Source organism: Oryctolagus cuniculus, chromosome 3, assembly GCF_051225735.1.
Source record: "Oryctolagus cuniculus isolate XC-2025 breed Fujian yellow rabbit chromosome 3, ASM5122573v1, whole genome shotgun sequence".
NCBI classification, from domain to species: domain Eukaryota; kingdom Metazoa; phylum Chordata; class Mammalia; order Lagomorpha; family Leporidae; genus Oryctolagus; species Oryctolagus cuniculus.
This window is the reverse complement of record NC_142869.1, coordinates 122644044-122663638: the sequence shown is the minus strand read 5'-3', so window position 1 is coordinate 122663638 and position 19595 is coordinate 122644044. Positions and strand designations below refer to the sequence as shown.

Here is a 19595-nt window from a genome sequence, read left to right as displayed (position 1 = left end):
GCAGGAGGACAGAGGAGCTTTGTCTGGTCCCAGGGAGCCCCTCCGCTGGGATTGTTCTGGTTTGAAAAATGAAATTTCTGCATCCCATGAACCCCTCAGTTTTGAGCAGCTCCCCCATACCTGCCTGATGCAATGATGGATTGCTGCAGGGGGCAGGGATCCACGAAAGGAGGGGAAAGTGAGGGATAGTGGGGAAGAGGGGAGGAGAAGGGGCCATTTTAGATGAATGGCAGCAAACCCCAGGGAGGAAGAGACATAGGAAGCAAAGAGCCAGCAGCCCGTCTGGGGTTGCTGTGGTTACAGTCGTGTGAGACCAGCCCCCGCCTCCTGAGCCAGGTCCCCCAGACACCTGTCACAGCCCGGCCCTTGCATTTCTCTCCTCCTGCAGGCGTGATCGCTGCTGTGGCCTTCGTCCTGGTCTGCCTCCTCCTCGTCATGCTACACTACATGTACCGGCACAAAGGCACGTACCACACCAACGAGGCCAAGGGCACAGAGTTTGCTGAAAGCGCCGACGCAGCCCTGCAGGACGACGCTGGCCTCCAGGACGCCGGTGATAGCAGCAGGAAGGAGTACTTCATCTGAGGGCCGCCGGACCGCACCTCCCCAGTGCCTCTTCCCACAGCAGGACAGACAATGCACCCTACCAACCAGCACTGCCCTGCGTGACCCGCCCCACCAGGCAGGCCTCTTCCCAAAACACAGACCTCAGGACTGTGGGTGCCAACCCAGGGCAGAGCAGGGAGGGTTCAAGCCAGGATAGGCCTCTCCAAGGGGCACAGGGGCCACTGTAGAGGCCAGCCTTTGCTCTGAAAATCTGGCCAGCCAGGTGTCCCCAGGCAGTGCAGGATGTCCTTCCTGGGTGCACGTGGGGTGGGTGGGCACGGGGAAAGCCAGGAAGTGAGACATCCTTGCACTGACCTGAGCTAATGGCAGCACTTGTCAGTCCTTGACATTTGCAAGGAACAGCAGGTGCCGGAGTGCAGAGGTACCTTTGTACCCATCGATTCAGCTCAAAACGATTGGAAATAAATTTGACATGTAACCAAGCATTCAGAGTCCAACAGCATGAACTCTAAGTGTTCTGGGGAAGACAAAAGCCCCTCCCTCCCAGCACCACCACCACCCCCCACCAAGCCTGCTTTCCCCCAGTGTGATTGTGTGTTCTGTGGGGTGTGTGTTCTCCAGTGGGTCTCTGGCTGGCACAAGGCAGGCAGAAGTGACTGGCATCTTTTGCCCACACAGGCAGCAGCTGCAGGAAACAACCATTAACATGAAACAGCCCTCTAGAAACTGGTCGTCCCAGCAGTCAGGGAGGGCAGCGGCTGAAGCATTGCCGTCTTGATGTGGCATCTTAATTATGAGGGAGTCCCATCCTTCTCCAGTCCCAGGGACAATGACACCCAGTGCCAGGAGCACAGACCACAGAGCCTCGCTCCCTGGCTTGTTCCCGGCTCCCCTTTGTGGTCCTGGGACTGTGGGGCTACTTCTTACACCTCCCTGACCCCAATGTTCTCATCGTTAATCTGAAATCCAGAATGCTCCAAATCTGAAACTGAGCATGGACACAATGTCACAAGTGGAAAATGTCACACCAGATCTCACGTTACAGGTCACCATCAAAATGCAGGTGCACTTAAAATATTGTATAGAGCTAGCATGAGGCTATGTGTGTAAAGTGCCTGTGAAACAAAAGTGAACTTATGTTTAGACTTGTCTCTCACCCTGCCAAGATACCTCATTTTGTGTATACAAATATCCTAAGATCAAAAAAAAATCCAGAATGTGAAACACTGTTGGTCCCAAAGATTTTAGATCAGGGATATTCAACCCATAATAATGTATCACAGCACCAAGGGCTGGAACAAATGGGACCGGTTCAGCCCTCTCTTGCACTGTCAGTAACTGGAGCTGGGTAGATAGTATAGATGCTTTGGTTAATGAAAAACCCTTGTTGCACCACTTCTGAATGCTTTCTTAGCAGTAGCCACGAATAACAGGATGAGCTGATTCACCACTCCCTTCCGGTGAGGCTGGCTGAGATTCCCAGCTCTTTAATAACTGAGGGACCAGCAGTCCAAGGACTGTGCCTGGGTGCCAGGGTCCCCTCTGGATCCCCATCAGCCCTGAGTTATGGAAGCTACACCATCTCCCCCTGGGAGGGAGCAGAAAGGTCTCCTGTCACTCACTCTGGGAGGATCACAGGACTCCAAGCTCAGTGAGCAATGGCCACCAGCCACAGGTCCTGGGGCTGTCACGGAGACAGAGGCAGAGAGAGTTGGTGGAAGCTGGTGATGGCAAGAGGCTACTCAAAGGCAGGATTTCCCTGGTGACCTGAGCTGACTGTCCCTCCACCCTCTCGACTCCAAAATGAAGGGCTGGGCAATAGCAAGTCCCTTCTTAGCCCCAGAGGACAGAGTCCAAGAATCCCAGCAGATGCCCAACCACAGAGAGTACTGAAGCCTATACGAGCCGTGGTGTGTTTGCCTGATTTTCATTACTTTTAAATACTCAGGGGGAGTTTCATGGGAAAGAAGAGATTTATTTTTAGCTTTACAGTGTGGAGGCCCCATTAGCCTGGTGCCTGGCAGAGCAGAAGTGGAGGAAAGATCACATGGTGAGCCAGGAAGCAGAGAGAAGCTAGGCCAAACTCGGCTTCAGTGCACAACCATCTCATGGGAACCACAAAGTGACCTAAGGACCTCCCACCAGATGCCATAATCAGATCAAATCTCCTTTCTTCACCTGTCACCCTCTAACCTGAGAATTCAGTCTACACATCTGCTTGAGTTTGGGGAGCCAAGTTCTGCTCAACCCATAATAAGAGGACTTCAAAAAGTCTATGGAAAGTGGAATTAAACAATAAGTTTAGTTTGATAGGAAACTGTTTTGAAATTCATGCGTAGTTTTTGTATAACGTGTGTTTTCCTTGAACTTTTTGATAACTCAGATATATGTACTATGTTTCTGTCCTGTATACACATGCTTGTGATAAAGTTTAATTTATAAATTAGGCATGTAAGAGATTAGCAGCAATAATGGATAGCAAAACAATTGTCAAGACTACAACGTGGGGCTGGCACTGTGGTGTAGTAGGTTAAACCTCCACCTCCGGAGCCGGCATCCCATTTGGGCTTGAACCAGGACTTGAACCACTACCCATAAGGGATGAGCTAGAGCCGGTTTGAGTCTCAGCTGCTCAACTTCTGATCCAGCTCTCTGCTAATAACCTGGGAAAGCAGTAGAAGATGGCCCAGATGCTTGAGCCCCTGCACCTGCATAGAGAGCTGGAAGAAGCTTCTACTCCTAGCTTTGGATCACCCCAGCTCTGGCCGTTGCAGCCACTGGAGGAGTGAACTAGCAGATGGAAGACCTCTCTTCACTCTGTCTTTCCCTTTCTGTCTGTAACTGTGCCTCTCAAATAAAAAAAAAAATTTTAAAGGATACAATGCAATAAAAGTTACTTAAAATTTTTCAGTTATTTATTCCTAGAAATTTCCTTTTAAAATTTTCACTCTGATTGATTTCCGGCAACAGAAACTCTTGTTAAGGGGAAACTCTTGTCATAGTTTCCCAAACCATGATCCATAGAACAGCCGGCTGGCAACATGATCATAGCAAAGTCCAAATGAGGGACCAGCATTCATGGCACAGCTGGTAAAGCCACCGCCTATGATGCCAGCATCCCTTATGGGTAGTGGTTCAAGTCCTGGCCATTCCACTTCCTGTCCATCTCCCTGCTAAAGCACCTGGGAAAAGCAGCAGAAGATGGCCCAAATGTTTGGGCCCCTGAATCCACAAGGGAGACCTGGCTAAAGCTACTAGCTTTGGCCTGCCCGAGCTCTGGCCATTGCAGCCATCTGGAGAGTGAACCAGCAGGTGGAAGCTCTTTCTCTCTCTCTCTCTCGGTCTTTCCCTCTCTGTCACTCTGACTTTCAAATAAATAAACAAACCTTTAAAAAGAAAGAAAAGTCCAAGGCCGGCGCCGCGGCTCACTGGGCTAATCCTCCGCCTAGCGGCGCCGGCACACCAGGTTCTAGTCCCGGTTGGGGCGCCGGATTCTGTCCCAGTTGCCCCTCTTCCAGGCCAGCTCTCTGCTGTGGCCCAGGAGTGCAGTGGAGGATGGCCCAAGTGCTTGGGCCCTGCACCCCATGGGAGACCAGGAAAAGCACCTGTCTCCTGGCTCCTGCCATCGGATCAGTGCGGTGCGCCGGCCGCAGCGCGCCAGCCGCGGCGCCCATTGGAGGGTGAACCAACGGCAAAAGGAAGACCTTTCTCTCTGTCTCTCTCTCTCACTGTCCACTCTGCCTGTCAAAAAAAAAAGAAAGAAAAGTCCAAACCAAAAGAGTGTTTCTTGTGCAGTTAAGTGTGGGAGATGATCTATTGAGCTGGTGCCAGGCTCAAGCTCAGCCCCAGCACTTGCAGTGGTGGGGATGTGGAAGCTACCCAGCTGGGCTCTTCAAGGCAATCCTGTCCAGAACCTCTAGGGAGAGAGCTATCTCAGGCAAGCTGGAGAAGTGAGACAGCCACGCCCAAGACTAGGGCAACCTGTTAAGATGATGCACCCACCCATGTGGTTCCAGTGCACACTGGTTTGGGCAAATGCATCCAATCCTTCAAGCCAGGGACCGGCTTGCTTTATCTGTGATTCCTCCCCAAACTGTGCACTGAACTATGCAGCAGGCCCGCAACTAACTCTGGTTGGGGCCAACAGGCACAAATGCATCCAGTGAAGTTCCCACACACTGTTTCAGGAGGAGGGAGTGAGGGTGAGGACAGGAAGAGGGAGGCAATTCAAAAAAGGACCAGGTCCAGAGAGGAGGGCTGGAAGAAGCTGGAAAGGAACAGGGCACTTAAGGAAATCCCAGCGTCTCTCCACAGGTGACACCTTCAGCCCTCCCATAATAACCTAGCTGGTGGATATCCTCTAATCTTCAGCTTTGCAGAGGCCGAGGCTCAGAAAGCTGTTACAGCTTGCTGGAGGTTACATAGCTCCTAAGGAAAGGAGGAGCAATTGAGCCCAGGCCTGCCTGGCCCTCTTCTCTTCAGCAGTGGTGGCTGGTCAGCAAGAGGACCTTGGGGGGCAGCATGGTGGCAGCAGGATTCTGGATCCTCGAGTGACTCATCAGCGCTGGAACTAGAGTGCCCCAGGCCAAGCCTCTGAGCTGAGATGGTACTAGGCTGCCCCTCCATCCCTGGAGAGAGCTAGCCTAGGATGAGAGCTCATTCCAAGTGGTAGGCAGAGAGGGTTGAATGGAGAATCAACCCACCTGTCTTGGCAGGATGATTAAGGAGATGAATTTAGCAAGTGCTGTTGAGCCATTCACCCCTCAACCACACCTCAAGACCTCAAGGAAGCTTGTCACTCAATCCTCTCTTGTCAAAATAAAGTGACTAGCTAAGTTACATCCCAGCAGAGCACCTGCACGAATCCCTCTTGGGTGATTTGTACTCCTAATAAGGGTGCGAGTGCTTCTCAATTTGCAGTGACTCCCCATAAATCCACCATAAGCTGCAAATGACATTGCAAATGCATTTAATGCATACAACTCATAGAACACCCAGTTTACCCTGGCCTGCCTTAAACATACCCGGCGCACTTACACTAGCCTGTGATTTGGCAAAACCATCTAACACAAAGCGTATTTTTATTTAAAAAAAAAAAAAACTTGGTGTCTCATGTAATTAATTGAATACTGTAGTGAACATGAAAAAAAAAAAACAGAAAAGTTGTGTGTACATACTTTTGCAGCATCATATAGTCGAAAAAATCATTTAGTCAAACCATTCTTTTGGGGACCATCTGTAGTTAGCAATGACATTTCAGACCCGGATACAGACAGATAATACATGTGTGTGCGTTTGAACTTGGAGTTGGCAATCCTCACACATTTATTAGGTACCCATGTGAGAGTGGGGGATAACACTTGCTACCTTAAGGAGACCGTGGCTTAGCAAAGATGACAGAAGTGCAAATGTCGATAGCACCAAAATGTTATCAATGCTGAGACAGAAGAGACACAGATAAATTTGGAAAGCAACAAGGAAGGGACCAGTTCTACTGGGAGAGTGAGAAGGACTCAGGAAAGTCTTCCAAGCAGAAAGGTGACTTCAGTCAGGTGCACAGTACATGAAGGCTGGGCCACAGAAGCTGAGCTAGGAGATTTGGACTTTGCTACACAGGCATTAGGGAGCACTGAAGGAACAGGTAGGTCTCCTAAAGGTAAGACACTTATCAAATGAACAGGACATGCACCATGGAAATTCACAAGGGGGTTTTTAACAGGCTGACCAAGTCTCCGAGAATTCTGCTCCCAGAGCTGGAGACCTATGGAAGCAAGACCCCTTCTCGCCTATGCTGAGCACTTGACTCAATCCATCATGCCTGGTGAGAGGTGGATCTCCTCCATCAACCAGCAAAGGAAGGGCAGCATGCCAGGAATTTGAGCGAACTGCTCCACAAGCAGCAGAAGAGAGATTTTTTCCTTATTTTTTTAAGATTTTAAGATATTTGAGAGGTAGAGTTATAGACAGTAAGAAGAGACAGAGAGAAAGGTCTTCCTTCCGTTGGTTCTCTTCCCAAATGGCAATGACTGAAGCTGTGCCAATCCGAAGCCAGGAGCCAGGTGCTTCTTCCTGGTCTCCCATGTGGGTGCAGGGGCCCAAGGACTTGGGCCATCTTCTACTGCTTTCCCAGGCCATAGCAGAGAGCTGGATTGGAAGAGGAGCAGCCGGGACTAGAACCAGCGCCTATACGGGATGCTGGCGCCAGACAAGATTAACCTACTGTGTCATGGCGCCGGCCTCTTTTTCTTCTTTTTAGATGGAAAGAACTGACAGTTTTATCTTGTTTATACTTCTTGGAGGAGAGGCTGCTGTTTTCCATTGCTCGCCTGAACATTTATCATCACAACACCCAGAGATGATTTGGGGGCCAACAGGATTTTTCTTGGCCCGGTGCCACAAATAGATATCCAGGCATTTTAATGTTTGCAATTTTAACACATCAACAGATGTTATAGAAAGAGAGTGGTTCTGCAGTTGGACAGAGTTGAATAAAAATCTCTTCAGGCACTCACAGGCTCTGCAACCTAGAAAGAGTTACTCTCCATACTCCAATGTCCTTATCAACAACATGAAAACCAAAATATTTTAGTTTTAGGGTGGTGGTTTGAACAATAAGCTAAAGCTTGGCAAGAAGCATATATTATCAGAGAAGTCACCCCTGCTTTCAAATGAGCAAGTTGGCTTGTGACAGTGTCCTGGATGCTGATAGAAGACAGGAGACTCCCCAGTAAGAGACAATGGGACTTTGTTACTCACTGCCCAACAAACAGCATGAACTTCATTGTGTCATTGTCACGCGTCCTTGTTCCCAGTGCCATGTTGGTGATGTAGATGGTCTCAGAGGATGCTTACCCACATGGTGGACTAAGTACTCAATAGAAACTTGACCTAAGAAAAGCAGAATTTCTCCTGATGGACAAGCATGTGCCTGCCCTTTATTCCAAAGGGAGGTACCATCTCTGTCCTGTAAGACTGATATAGAGGGGCTGGCATTGTGCTGTAGTGAGTAAAGCTGCTGCCTGAGATGCTGGCATCCCATATGGGAACCAGTTCATGTCCCAGCTGTTCCAGTTCCTATTCACTCCCTGCTGATAGCCTAGAGAAAGCAGCAGGAATGGCCCAAATATTTGGGCCTCTGCCACCCATGTGGGAGACTTGGAGGAAGCTATTGGCTCCAGGCTTTGGCCTGGCCCAACCCAGTTGTTGTGGCTATTTGGGGAGTGAATCAGCAAATGAGCTCTCTCTTTACCTTCTCCCTCTGTGTGTGTGTGACTCTGCCTTTCAAATAAATAAATCCCAGCATTATCATCCGAAAATTAAAAGCATCTGCTTCTTCAGCCACATGGGAGAATCTAAAGGAGGAGACTCTTCTCCATCCCTTGCCTAGGGTATGAGAGATTGAGCTGGGAATGTGCTTGATGTTCTCTGTGTGACGTCACGGGGACAAGCTGGTGTGCCGCTATGGGAGTGTCCAGTCAAAGGGTGGATCCATGACCTCTGGATGATTGGACAATGAGGATGGGAGGGACTTTCAACCTCTAAGATCATCCTGTGACCGAGAACTGTCCAACACTACAGACCTCAGAGACTTTCCATGCTTAATCTAGGTAGAACTCCCAATCTTCAACTTGGAGTCAAATACACTGGCCCCCTTTTATTTTTCCAAAGAGCTGAAATTCTTTTTCTCTCTGGGTTGAAAAAATCGTTCCTTCTTCAGTCCTCTCAAGATAAAGCATCCTCTGGCCCTGTGAGCTACCCCAGAATCAGACAGTCCCTCCCTCCAGAGAAGACGCCCTGGTTCCCAGCTGCTGTGCCTCCTGCTCTGTGTTCTTAAGATTACAACGGAAACCTTGGGACCAAAGAAGGAGGAATGGGGGGGGGGGGCGGACACCAGATCTCAGCACCCAGGCAAGGAGGACACCTCCGTTCATTCCAAAAACATCATACAGCAGGCCCAGTGCCAGGAATTCAGAGCTGAGCAAACTTTGCCCCTACGCCGCACAATGCTCACTACAACAGGAAATGTGTGAAAATGGCTTGGGTTATCAGGCTTCCAGCAAGCACACCTAAGGCTGTGCATGAAGTCCTGCGGGAGGAGCAGGGAAAAGAGGCTGGGGACAGAGTCCTGAGCTGGGTTCTGCCAGTGGCAACCCCTTCACAAATGCAGAGAAACACAGGTGAAGTTGGAGATCGCACATGTGCTGTTCTGAATCCTGGAGCACCAGGCATTGAGGTGACTGCAGAGGATGCTGGGCCCAGACACTGCATGGAACCAGGTCAGGAGGGCCCTGGCCACTGCCCTGTGGAACTTGGGCATTGCTTTGTAGGTGGCCACATCCCTTGGAAGGATTTATGGGCCAGAAGCAGGCCCAGAAATGACAGGATTTGAAAATCATTTTGGCAAGCAGGGTTGAAGGTGAATGAGAAAGAATACGTTGGGGATAAAGATAGCAGAGAAATAAATGACTGAGGGCTGAACAGGGGAAAGCACCTTAGCATAGATCTCTCAGGATGGAGGGAAAATTCTCTTTTGACACAACAATGAGCACACCTCACCCTGTACTAGTTTTGGGACACCCTGGGCACAGGGCACTGCAGCCCTTGGTGCAATCACAATAGAATGTGAATGAAGCCTACTCACCTGCTTTGCAACTAAAATCTTTATGAAAGTACCAAATTCAGAATCCTATGGACACACCTGCAGCTCTCCTGGGATGAAAAGACAGAGCTAGGATCCCAGAGGGGAAATAAAAGCGGATTCAGGAGGGCTCAGAGATAATAAGGGAAGCCCGCTCTACCTAAAGCTTCAACCCCAAGGGAGTCAGAAATTCCACGATTCGAGTGCTCTTCTGTAGGATGAGTACGGCAAAGCTCTTGGCAACGCAAATGGGAAGCAGGGGGATGAGCAACTTAGGGTGTGAGAGCCAAGAAGGGGGAGAGCAGAGCGGGTGCTGAGGCCCGTGCACTGTGGGAGGGGCAGACACGGGGCACTGAAGATTCTGACGTAGCTAGCTGCTCTGGCAAGGCTCAGCTCCGACACCTGTCTCAGATCAGAACGCCTGCCCGACCCATGTGGGAGCGCAATACAGAAACTATCTGTGCTCAAAGTCAGGCAAAGTACCCAGAAGTGCTCTAGACAAGCACATCGAACCCTTCACGTTCCTGAGAGGGGAAGAAAAGGAGTCCTGCAGATTCCAGCCAGAGCAGGCTCCACAAACGAGTGATCTTCCTACAGTTTACAGGAAATGTGTATTACGAAGAAAAGCTGTATGGATTCAATTTTAGTTTTGCACCAAAAGAAATGGATTTTTTTTGTTCCATGTGACCACAAATTTTTGAAAGCACCCTCATATATTTGAATACTGGGACCTGTGCAACCCTGAGCCCCTGAGAAACCCCAGGCTGATACGCAATGTTGCACACCTGAGCAATCCTGGCACCAGGTACGCCCCGGACAGTGAAATGAGCTTGTTAGTGGCTTTGCACTTGACTGTCCCTAGTTGGTTCCTAGGTGAGAACACGGAGCAGAGTTGGGGCACTGTCATCCTGGAGTTTTAATCTCCTCCTTAGGAGAGAGGAAATGGCAAGCTATGCCCCTTTCTTCTACATGGAACTCCTAGAATTAGTCAAACACCAGGGCCAGTGCTGTGGCGTAGTAGGCTAAGCCTCCGCCTGCAATACCAGCATTCCATATGAGCATCAGTTCGAGTCCTGAATGCTCCATTTCTGATCCAGCTCCCCGCTAATGGCCTGGGAAGGCAGTGGAGGGTAGCCCAAGTACTTGGGCCCCTGCACCCATGTGGGAGACCCAGAAGAAGCTCCTGGCTCCTGGCTTCAGACTGGCCCAGCTCTGACCATGCTGGCCATTTGGGGAGTAAACCAGCAGATGGAAGATTCCTCTCTATCTCCCTCTGTCTGTATCTCTGCCTCTCAAATAAATAAATAAATAAATCTTAAAAAAAAAAAAAAAGAATTAGTCAAGGTCATAAGACACAAAGGTGTGAAGACGATGTGCAATGTTCCACCACGAGTATATCTCCACTTCCTCCAGTCCCTAGTTGAAACATACTATGAGAAAGATCTATTTTTGGGTGTTTATGTGGAGAGGTTTTTCCTCTCACAAACGTGTCTGATTTTTCCAAAGGGACTGGAGATTGCAAACAGCCAAGCTGAACTGGAATTCTTGGCAAGCCAACTGCAGCTGTCCTCCAGGGAGGCAGAAGGAAGTTCTCTAACTTGTTTATTTCAACTGCTATTAACCACTTGCCATTGGAAAGTGATTCTAACAGGAAAAAATGTGCAGCTGCATTGCTAATCAAAGAAATGCAATTGTATACAATCCCTGATGCCTACGCAGGTATAAATGTATGTGTGTGTGTGTGTGTGTGTGTGTTTGTAATAGCGCACTTCAAAAAATTAAAGGAAAAATGTAATTGATCAGTTTATGTTCTTGCAAAAAAATTAAATCCATGCATAGTAGTTTCATAATATGCATTTTCTATGAAACTTTTTGAAGTGTCTTCATATATGTACAGGCGCATCACATTTTAACAAGTTAAGAAATAGATCATTTAAGGCTACCCAAGCCAGCAAGGGCTAAACGGATTCACACTGGCTGGGGAGTACAGACTTCAGCGTTCCATCTCTGGCATTATATTTGGCAATGTGCCCAGAACCTTGTAAACGTTCACATTCTTTGGTCCAGAATGTCTGTCTCCAAAAGTCTATCCTGAAAAAATATCCTGAAATACAGGCCCACATTCCCATCAAAAGAGGGCTTGCAACTGGGCTTTTTATGGTAGGAAAAATACAGACCCGCCTAAGTGTCCATCCAGGGAATGTTACAAGCACCACAGTGCCCACCTGCAGCTAATTATTCCACAGCAAGAAAATGATTCTACAAAGAATTTTTTAATAAGCTCGGGAAATGTTTATGATACAGTGTTAAGCGAAAATATGCAGTAATCCCTCTAGAAAACTCAAGCCTGCTTTAAAAAAAAAAAAAAAAAACACAGAAATGGTTAGAAAAGTCCACCTAAATGTTAATGGGAAGTTCCCAGGATGCTAAGACCATTAAAAGTTTACAAGAGAGTCAGGAAAGCCTTCCTGAGACTCCGTCCTGTGTGGAGGCTGAAGACTGGAGTTCCGTGTACGCCTGAGAGTCGCCTTCCTGGGTTCCCACATCCTGTTGTCTGCCTCCTGGCACAGTGGTCTGCCCAGCACCACTGCACTGTCAGTCCTTTGTCCCTGGGATTCTGCAGACCTGACCATTGGTATGCCAGCGATTCTACAGAGGCCCTAGGCCCTGGAGCCAGGGTTCCATAGCAGCCGGGTAGGAGTCATTGCTTTCCGCTACTTTCTCCTACAAAGTGCTTTTTCAAATGATCTTCCAAAAACATATTAGGGTACCTTAAAAATGTTCATGGTAAAATGAAATTAAAACATATTTGATTTGGTGCACAAAAATAGTTTGAAATCCATGCATAGTTTTTTGTTCTAATATGCATTCCCCATGTATTTTTTGAGGTACCCTTTAATAATCAGAAAAAAATAATCAACAGTTCTATGAGGCTCATTAAGAATTGGCACTGCTGTAAAAAAGCAGTCTGTTGGAGATGGGCAGGTGACCTAGCAGTTGGGACACTGCCTGGGTTACCTGCATCCCATATGGGAGTGCATGGATTCAAGTCCCAGCTCTGTTCCAGATTCCAGCTTCCTGCAACTGTGCACCCTGGGAGGCAGCAGTTGAGAGCTCAAATATTTAGTTTCTTGCTACCCACAGGAGAAACATCAGTTGAGGCTCTCTGGCTCTTGGCTTCAGCCTGGTCCACCCCCGGCCATTGCAGACATTTGGGAAGTGAACTCATGGAAGCAAGCTATCCTTCTGTGTCTCTCTGCCTCTTAGCATCAACAACAACGATGATAATAAAGAACAGTTATCTTTAAAAGAATGCAGAGTGAATCCAGCGTGGCATAGCCGGTTAAGCCACTGCCTGCAATGCTTCATTCCATTTAGGAGTACTGGTTAGAGTCCAATAGCGCTCCCTGCTAATGCACCTGGAAAGGCAGCAGAGGAAGGCCCAAGTACTTAGGCCCCTGCCACCAACGTGGGTAACCAGGTTGGAGTTCCTGGCTCCTGGCTTCAGCCTGGCTCAGCCCTGGCTGTTAAGGCCATTTGTGGAGTGAACCAACAAATGGAAGATCTCTCTCTCTCTCTCTCTCTCTAGTACATAGCTAATCAGTCTAGAAAGGAAAGGGAAATGGAGAGAGACAACAGAGCCAAGAATTTTCCAAAATTAATTAAAGACACCAAACATGGGAATCTCAGAGATTCCCAAGCAGGCTAAACACAAAGCAGCCACTCCCCAGAACACCGCAGTGACACCGCTGAGCAGTGACTGCAATGAGAATGCACCAGAAGTAACAAGAGGTGAAATGCAGGTTAGATTGTGACGTTTCAAAGATTATTTGGACAAATAACTTCTCAACAGCAACAAAGGAAGCCATAAAAACTGAAATAATACTTGCAAGGAGGAAGTTAAAAAAAATGGTCAAACTGGAATTGTTATCCAAACAGACTTCTAAGAATATGACCAAAGAATGATATTTTCAAAGAATTTTCACTAAAGGAAATTCTTATTTTAGAATTCATTCACAGAGAGGAAGATGGTCACAGATGGAAAGTATGAGGCAAGAGGAAATGATAAACAAAAATATAAGTCTAAACCAATACTGATTTATGAAACAAGAATTATTATGTCTTATAAGGAAAAAACAATATGATAAAGCTAAAATCCTGGAATCAACACCATATTTAAAAAGAGAAATTAGAAAAATTAGAAATAACAATCTAAATGAAAAAAATTAGAAAAAACAATCTAAATGAAAGATCCTGGTGAACAAGACCCCAGCAGAAGGAACAGGCCATCAAGGAGGGAGGCGCCTTTCTCTGAAGGGAGGAAGGAATCTCCACTGTGATATGGCCTTGACTAAATAAGTTCAGAGTTGGTGAACTCAAGGGGCTTCCATAGCCTAGACAGCTCATAGCAAGAGTTTTGGGTGATTGCTGATGTCATAAATAAGAGTGGCCAGCGCCGCGGCTCACTAGGTTAATCCTCCTCCTTGTGGCGCCAGCACACGGGGTTCTAGTCCCGGTCGGGGCGCCGGATTCTGTCCCGGTTGCCCCTCTTCCAGGCCAGCTCTCTGCTGTGGCCAGGGAGTGCAGTGGAGGATGGCCCAAGTGCTTGGGCCCTGCACCCCATGGGAGACCAGGATAAGTACCTGGCTCCTGCCATCGGATCAGCGCAGTGTGCCGGCTGCAGCGCACCGGCCGTGGCGGCCATTGGAAGGTGAACCAACGGCAAAAGAAGACCTTTGTCTCTGTCTCTCTCTCTCTCACTGTCCATTCTGCCTGTCAAAATAAATAAATAAGAGTGCCAATTGTTAAATCAACAACGGGAGTCACTGAGTACAGGCTCCCCACGTAGGATCTCTGTCCTTAATGTGTTCTACTATGAAACTTAAAAACAACACTACTAGTCGAACAATGCCCTATACCTTGTGCGGTTGTGTGAGTGCAGCCTGTTGAAATCCTTGCTTAGTGTATACTAAGTTGATCTTCTGTATATGAAGGTAATTGAAAATGAAACTCGATGAAGGGCGGGATGGGAGAGGGAGTGGGAGAAGGGAGGGCCGTGGGAGGGAGGGAGGTTGGGGGGGGGGCACAACAATACAAAAGTTGCACTTTGTAAATTCATATTTACTAAATAAAAAAAAAGAACTTATGGGGGGGAAAGCCATTGTAATTCATAAACTGTACTTTGGAAATTTATATTTATTAAATAAAAGTAAAAAAAAGAGAAATTAGAATGTCTCTGGATCATGGACTGTTTGGGAAAATAACAATGATATCCATTAAAAATTTTGACATTGGTAAGTTAAACATACATGTTAAAAATGATAGAAAAAAATGTATAAATTCTAAACCAGAGCCAAGAAATAGAATAAGAAAAATGTTTATTAAAAAATAAGACAAGAAAAATAAACGTATAAAATATTTTTTTTATTTTTTTTATTTTTTTAAACTTTTATTTAATGAATATAAATTTCCAAAGTACGACTTATGGATTACAATGGCTTCCCCCCCATACCGTCCTTCCCACCCACAACCCTCCCCTTTCCCACTCCCTCTCCCCTTCCATTCACATCAAGATTCATTTTCGATTATCTTAATATACAGAAGATCAGCTTAGTATACATCAAGTATGGATTTCAACAGTTTGCTCCCACACAGAAACATAAAGTGAAAAATAATAGATGATTTTTTTTTAAATGATGATGAAATCAGAGCAGACCTATTGTCATGTTTAATCCCAGTGAGAGTCAAGTTGGGAATTGATAATTTCTTTTTTTTTTTTTTTACAGAGGATCAGTTTAGTATGCATTAAGTAAGGATTTCAACAGTTTGCAACCCCATTAAACACAAAGTGAAATATATTGTTTGAGTACTCGTTATAGCATTAAATCTCAATGTACAGCACATTAAGGATAGAGATCCTACATGAGGAGTAAGTGCACAGTGACTCCTGTTGTTGACTTTACCAATTGACACTCCTGTCTATGGCATCAGTAATCTCCCTATGCACCAGTCATGAGTTTCCAAGGCTATGGAAGCCCTCTGAGTTCTCCGACTCTTATCTTGTTTAGACAAGGTCATAGTCAAAGTGGAGGTTCTCTCCTCCCTTCAGAGAAAGGTACCTCCTTCTTTGATGACCTGTTCTTTCCACTGGGATCTCACTCGCAGAGATCTTTTGCCAGAGTGTCTTGGCTTTCCATGCCTGAAATACTCTCATGAGCTTTTCAGCCAGCTCCGAATGCCTTTAGGGCTGATTCTGAGGCCAGAGTGCTATTTAGGACATCTGCCATTCTATGAGTCTGCTGAGTATCTCACTTCCCATGTTGGATCACTCTCCCCTTTATTTACTCCATTGGTTAGCGTTAGCAGGTACTAGACTTGTCTATGTGCTCCCTTTGACTCCCAGTCCCTCCACCATGACCAACTGTGAACTGAAACTGATCACCTGGAACAGTGAGATGGCATTGGTACATGCCACCTCGAAATCCAGTCATTTGCAACAAAATGGAGGAATCTGGAACACATTATGCTGAGTGAAATAAGCCAGTCCCAAAGGGACAAATACCATATATTCTCCCTGATCGGTGACGACTGACTGAACACCAAGAGGGAAACCTGTTGGAGTGAGGTGGACACTATGGGAAACGGTGGCTTGATCAGCATAGCCCTGACTGTTAATGAACAACTTAATACATTATCCCTCTTAGTAGTTTTTTTTATCTGTTCTACTTAATATGACTGGTTTAGTTCTGTAATTGATGCACAGTTATTCTTAAGTGTTGAAAATTAACTGAAATGTGATCCCTGTTGAACATGGGAGTGGGAATGGGAGAGGGAAGAGATGTATAATTTGGGACATGCTCAGGCTGACTTGCCCCAAGTGGTGGAGTTGGACGTATAAAATATTTTTTAAAATTTATTTGACAGGTAGAGTTACAGACAGTGAGAGAGAGAGACAGAGAGAAAGGTCTTCCTTCTGTTGGTTCACTCCCCAAATGGCTGCAATGGCCTGCGCTTCGCCAGTCCGAAGCCAGGAACCAGGTGCTTCTTCCTGGTCTCCCATGCGGGTGCAGGGCCCAAGCACTTGGACCATCCTCCACTGCTTTCCCAGGCCACAGCAGAGCTGGACTGGAAGAGGAACAGCCGGGACTAGAACCGGTGCCCATATGGGATGCCAGCGCCACAGACAGAAGATTAACCAAGTAAGCCATGGTGCCGGCCCCAACATATAAAATATTAAACAAAAAGTACAGAGTAAATTATTTAATGTCAAGCTGATTATACCAGAAATTTAACAAATATGTTATAAGTTTCTTATGTAAAAGACAGAAATTATAATACAAAAGTAAGCCTGCTATTTATAAGAAATGGGTCTAGAATATATCAACACAGAATGAATAAAAGCAAAACATTTTTTTTAAAAAAAGCACTATGCTAATACTAATTCCCCCAAATGCAATAAAACAGTTATAACCTTGTCTTCTTCTAAGAATGTTGTCTCAGAATATATAAAAAAAAAAAAAATTGACAGAGCCATAAGGAGAAATACACAAACCCAACATGCCTGGCACAATTGTCAGTGAGAGAGAGAGAGATGGAAAGATAGAGATATGGAGGGAGAAAAAGAGATATAAACTATTTGGAAAACACACTAGTCTTTCTTTGTCCTGTTTTTGGTTTGTTTTAGAGAGAAATGCACAGTACATTAAAAGTGTCTATAGTCCTTCTGCTATGCAATGGAACTTCAGCACTTCATTCTCCTCCCTAGATAGATAGATAGATAGATAGACAGATAGATATTCATAACATCCAACAGTAGAGCAAAGCAAATATAACATGGAATAAGTTTTAAAACATTTGTCTACATACTAAGAAAAAGAAGAAAAGAAAGATTCAACTACTTTTTTTAAAAAGATTATTTATTTATTTATTTATTTGAAAGTCAGAGTTACACAAGGAGAGAAGGGGAGGCAGAGAGAGAGAGAAAGGTCTTCCATCTGCTGGTTCACTCCCCAATTGGCCACAACAGCCGGAGCTGTACCGATCCAAAACTAGAAGCCAGGAGCTTCTTCCAGCTCTCCCACATGAATGCAGGGACTTAAGGTCTTGGGCCATCTTCCACTGCTTTCCCAGGTCATAGCAGAGAGCTGGATCAGAAGTTGAGCAGCCAGGACTCAAACCAGTGCCCCTATGGGATGCGAGCACTGCAGACAGCAGCTTTATCCACTACACCACAAGGCTGGCCCCTCAACTACTTTCAAAAGATTGGTATCTTAGTATCTTACTAACTCCATTCTTTGCCTATAATATAATTAAGTTAAAATCAATAACTTAAAGATAGTTTTGATGTGCATGTATATTCAACAACATGCTTCTATGTAACACATGAGTCAAAGAATAATCCATAATGAAAAGTAGAAAATACTTGCAACTGCAAGATCATAAGAGAATGAGTTTCAAAAAGAAATGGAATGTCAATTTTATATATAGATGGAAATTTATAGCCTTAAATATTAATGCACACATTAGAAACAAGAAAGGCTATAATTTGGTAGGTTAAGCATCTGACTTAAGAAGAACAATAGAATATGCCAAAAAAAGATGGAAAGGAGGGTGCACAAAAATTAATGAAAAACAAGCATATACAACAGAGAGAAAGATTGGCTCTTTAAAAAGGCCAATTTTAAAACTTCAGGCAAAAGTAATCAAGAAAAAACATGAAAGAAGGCATGAATAAATAATTTAGGTGTAGAACAGAAAAGATCAATGTAAATGCTAGATATTAAAAAGGATATACAAGAACATGAAGACACTTTATAATATATACCAATAAACTTCAAAACTTAGATGAATTGTACAAATTTGTAAAAAATATAATTTACCCTTACTAAGGAAAAATACAAACCAGAGATTCTGAATGGCCCTGTAACTGTTAAAGAAAGTAGAGCAGTCATTAAAAAGCTCTCTTGCCATGGAGAGACCATCAGTCCAGAGAGAGCTGGACCACATCTGGGAGATAATCAACTCGAGTCTCACTCTGAGGCCTCCTGAGAATAGGCAATGAGCTCACAGCATGAGGTCCACGTACCCTGGATACCAAAATCCAATCATAGTCTCAGACAAAACCACAGGCCTTCTACCTTTCTTAAATCTAGATGTAAGAAATCCTTCAATCACCTGGGTGAACTGAAGCCAACTGGGGTTTGGGATCTACAATGGCAACAAGGACCACTGACATCTATTTCATTTGCTTGTTTTGCTTCATTTCCTAACTCAATTCTACTTTGGTATGAATGTGGTATTAGTCATTGTGCTAATGGTCCTGTGGCTCTTTGGGATGGTAGACACCAGGGGAGAGAGTTGTTTAGGTTTACAAGGCTTGATGGGAACCCGTGTGTCAGTGACATGGCGTTTTTGATGGAGCAGTGTCAGGACAGCTCTTATCCACTGTGCAGCTAGAAAAAAACTTGGAGTTTTATTCATCCCCAGCCATCTGGGCTGACCTAATACCTAGTGGGAATGGTCATGCAGCAAGGCCCTTACCTTTTACCTCTGATCCCTGGTAATGAACCTCTAGCCTGCTGATCTCGGGGCTCCCCATGAACTCTCATTAATTCAGTATTTCATTTATAGAGTCTGCATTTTCAGTTTAGACAGGTCACAGAATCTCCAAGTACTGAGGGTTGGCTCTTCTTACCTGATCTTTGCCTTTCTGCATCAGCTGAGACCTTCAGGATGATGTTCAGTGAAGGTGGTGACAGTGGGCAATTTACCTGTTCTTTTTTTTTAAAAAACTTTTATTTAGTAAATATAAATTCCAAAGTACAGTTTATGGATTACAATGGATTCCCCCCCATACCTTCCCTCCCACCCACAACCCTCCCATCTCCCACTCCCTCTCCCATTCCATTCACATCAAGATTCATTTTCAATTATCTTTATATACAGAAGATCGATTTAGTATATATTAAGTCAAAATTTCATCAGTTTGCACCCACGCAGAACACAAAGTGTAAAATACTGTTTCGGTACTAGTTATAGCATTAATTCACATTGAACAACACATTAAGGACAGAGATCCTACATGAGGAGTAAGTACACAGTGACTCCTGTTGTTCACTTAACAATTTGACACTCTTGTTTATGGCGTCAGTAATCTCCCTAGGCTCTTGTCATGAGTTACCAAGGCTATGGAAGCCTTTTGAGTTCGCCAACTTCCATCTTATTTAGATATTTAGACAAGGTCATAGTCAAAGTGGAAGTTCTCTCCTCCCTTCAGAGAAAGGTACCTCCTTCTTTGATGGTCCGTTCTTTCTACTGGGATCTCACTCGCAGAGATCTTTCATTTAGGTTTTTGGGGTTTCTTTGTTGTTTGTTTGTTTGTTTGTTTTTT

The 19595-nt window shown here is 45.5% G+C and overlaps 1 protein-coding gene and 1 long non-coding RNA gene across 18 annotated transcripts in view; one reads left to right on the top strand and one right to left on the bottom strand.

Moving 5' to 3' along the window:
• Positions 1-1049, top strand: part of GYPC (glycophorin C (Gerbich blood group)) — a 36914-nt gene extending 35865 nt beyond the window's left edge. For both annotated transcript variants that reach the window (XM_089328408.1, XM_051848073.3), the window contains one exon: positions 389-1049. In XM_089328408.1, the coding sequence (XP_089184534.1) occupies positions 389-585 (197 nt within the window). In that variant the 3' untranslated portion in view covers positions 586-1049. The remainder of the gene's footprint in view (positions 1-388) is intronic.
• The window catches only part of LOC149127490 (uncharacterized), a 56438-nt gene that overhangs the window by 24080 nt on the left and 12763 nt on the right, over positions 1-19595 (bottom strand). For 4 of the 16 annotated variants that reach the window (XR_016230914.1, XR_016230911.1, XR_016230908.1 and 1 more), the window contains one exon: positions 18900-18980. This is a non-coding gene — a long non-coding RNA (uncharacterized LOC149127490). Of the gene's footprint in view, positions 1-15400; positions 16331-17103; positions 17407-18899; positions 18981-19595 lie in introns of those variants that run through there. The other 12 variants (XR_016230905.1, XR_016230915.1, XR_016230903.1 and 9 more) reach the window with 6 other exon arrangements.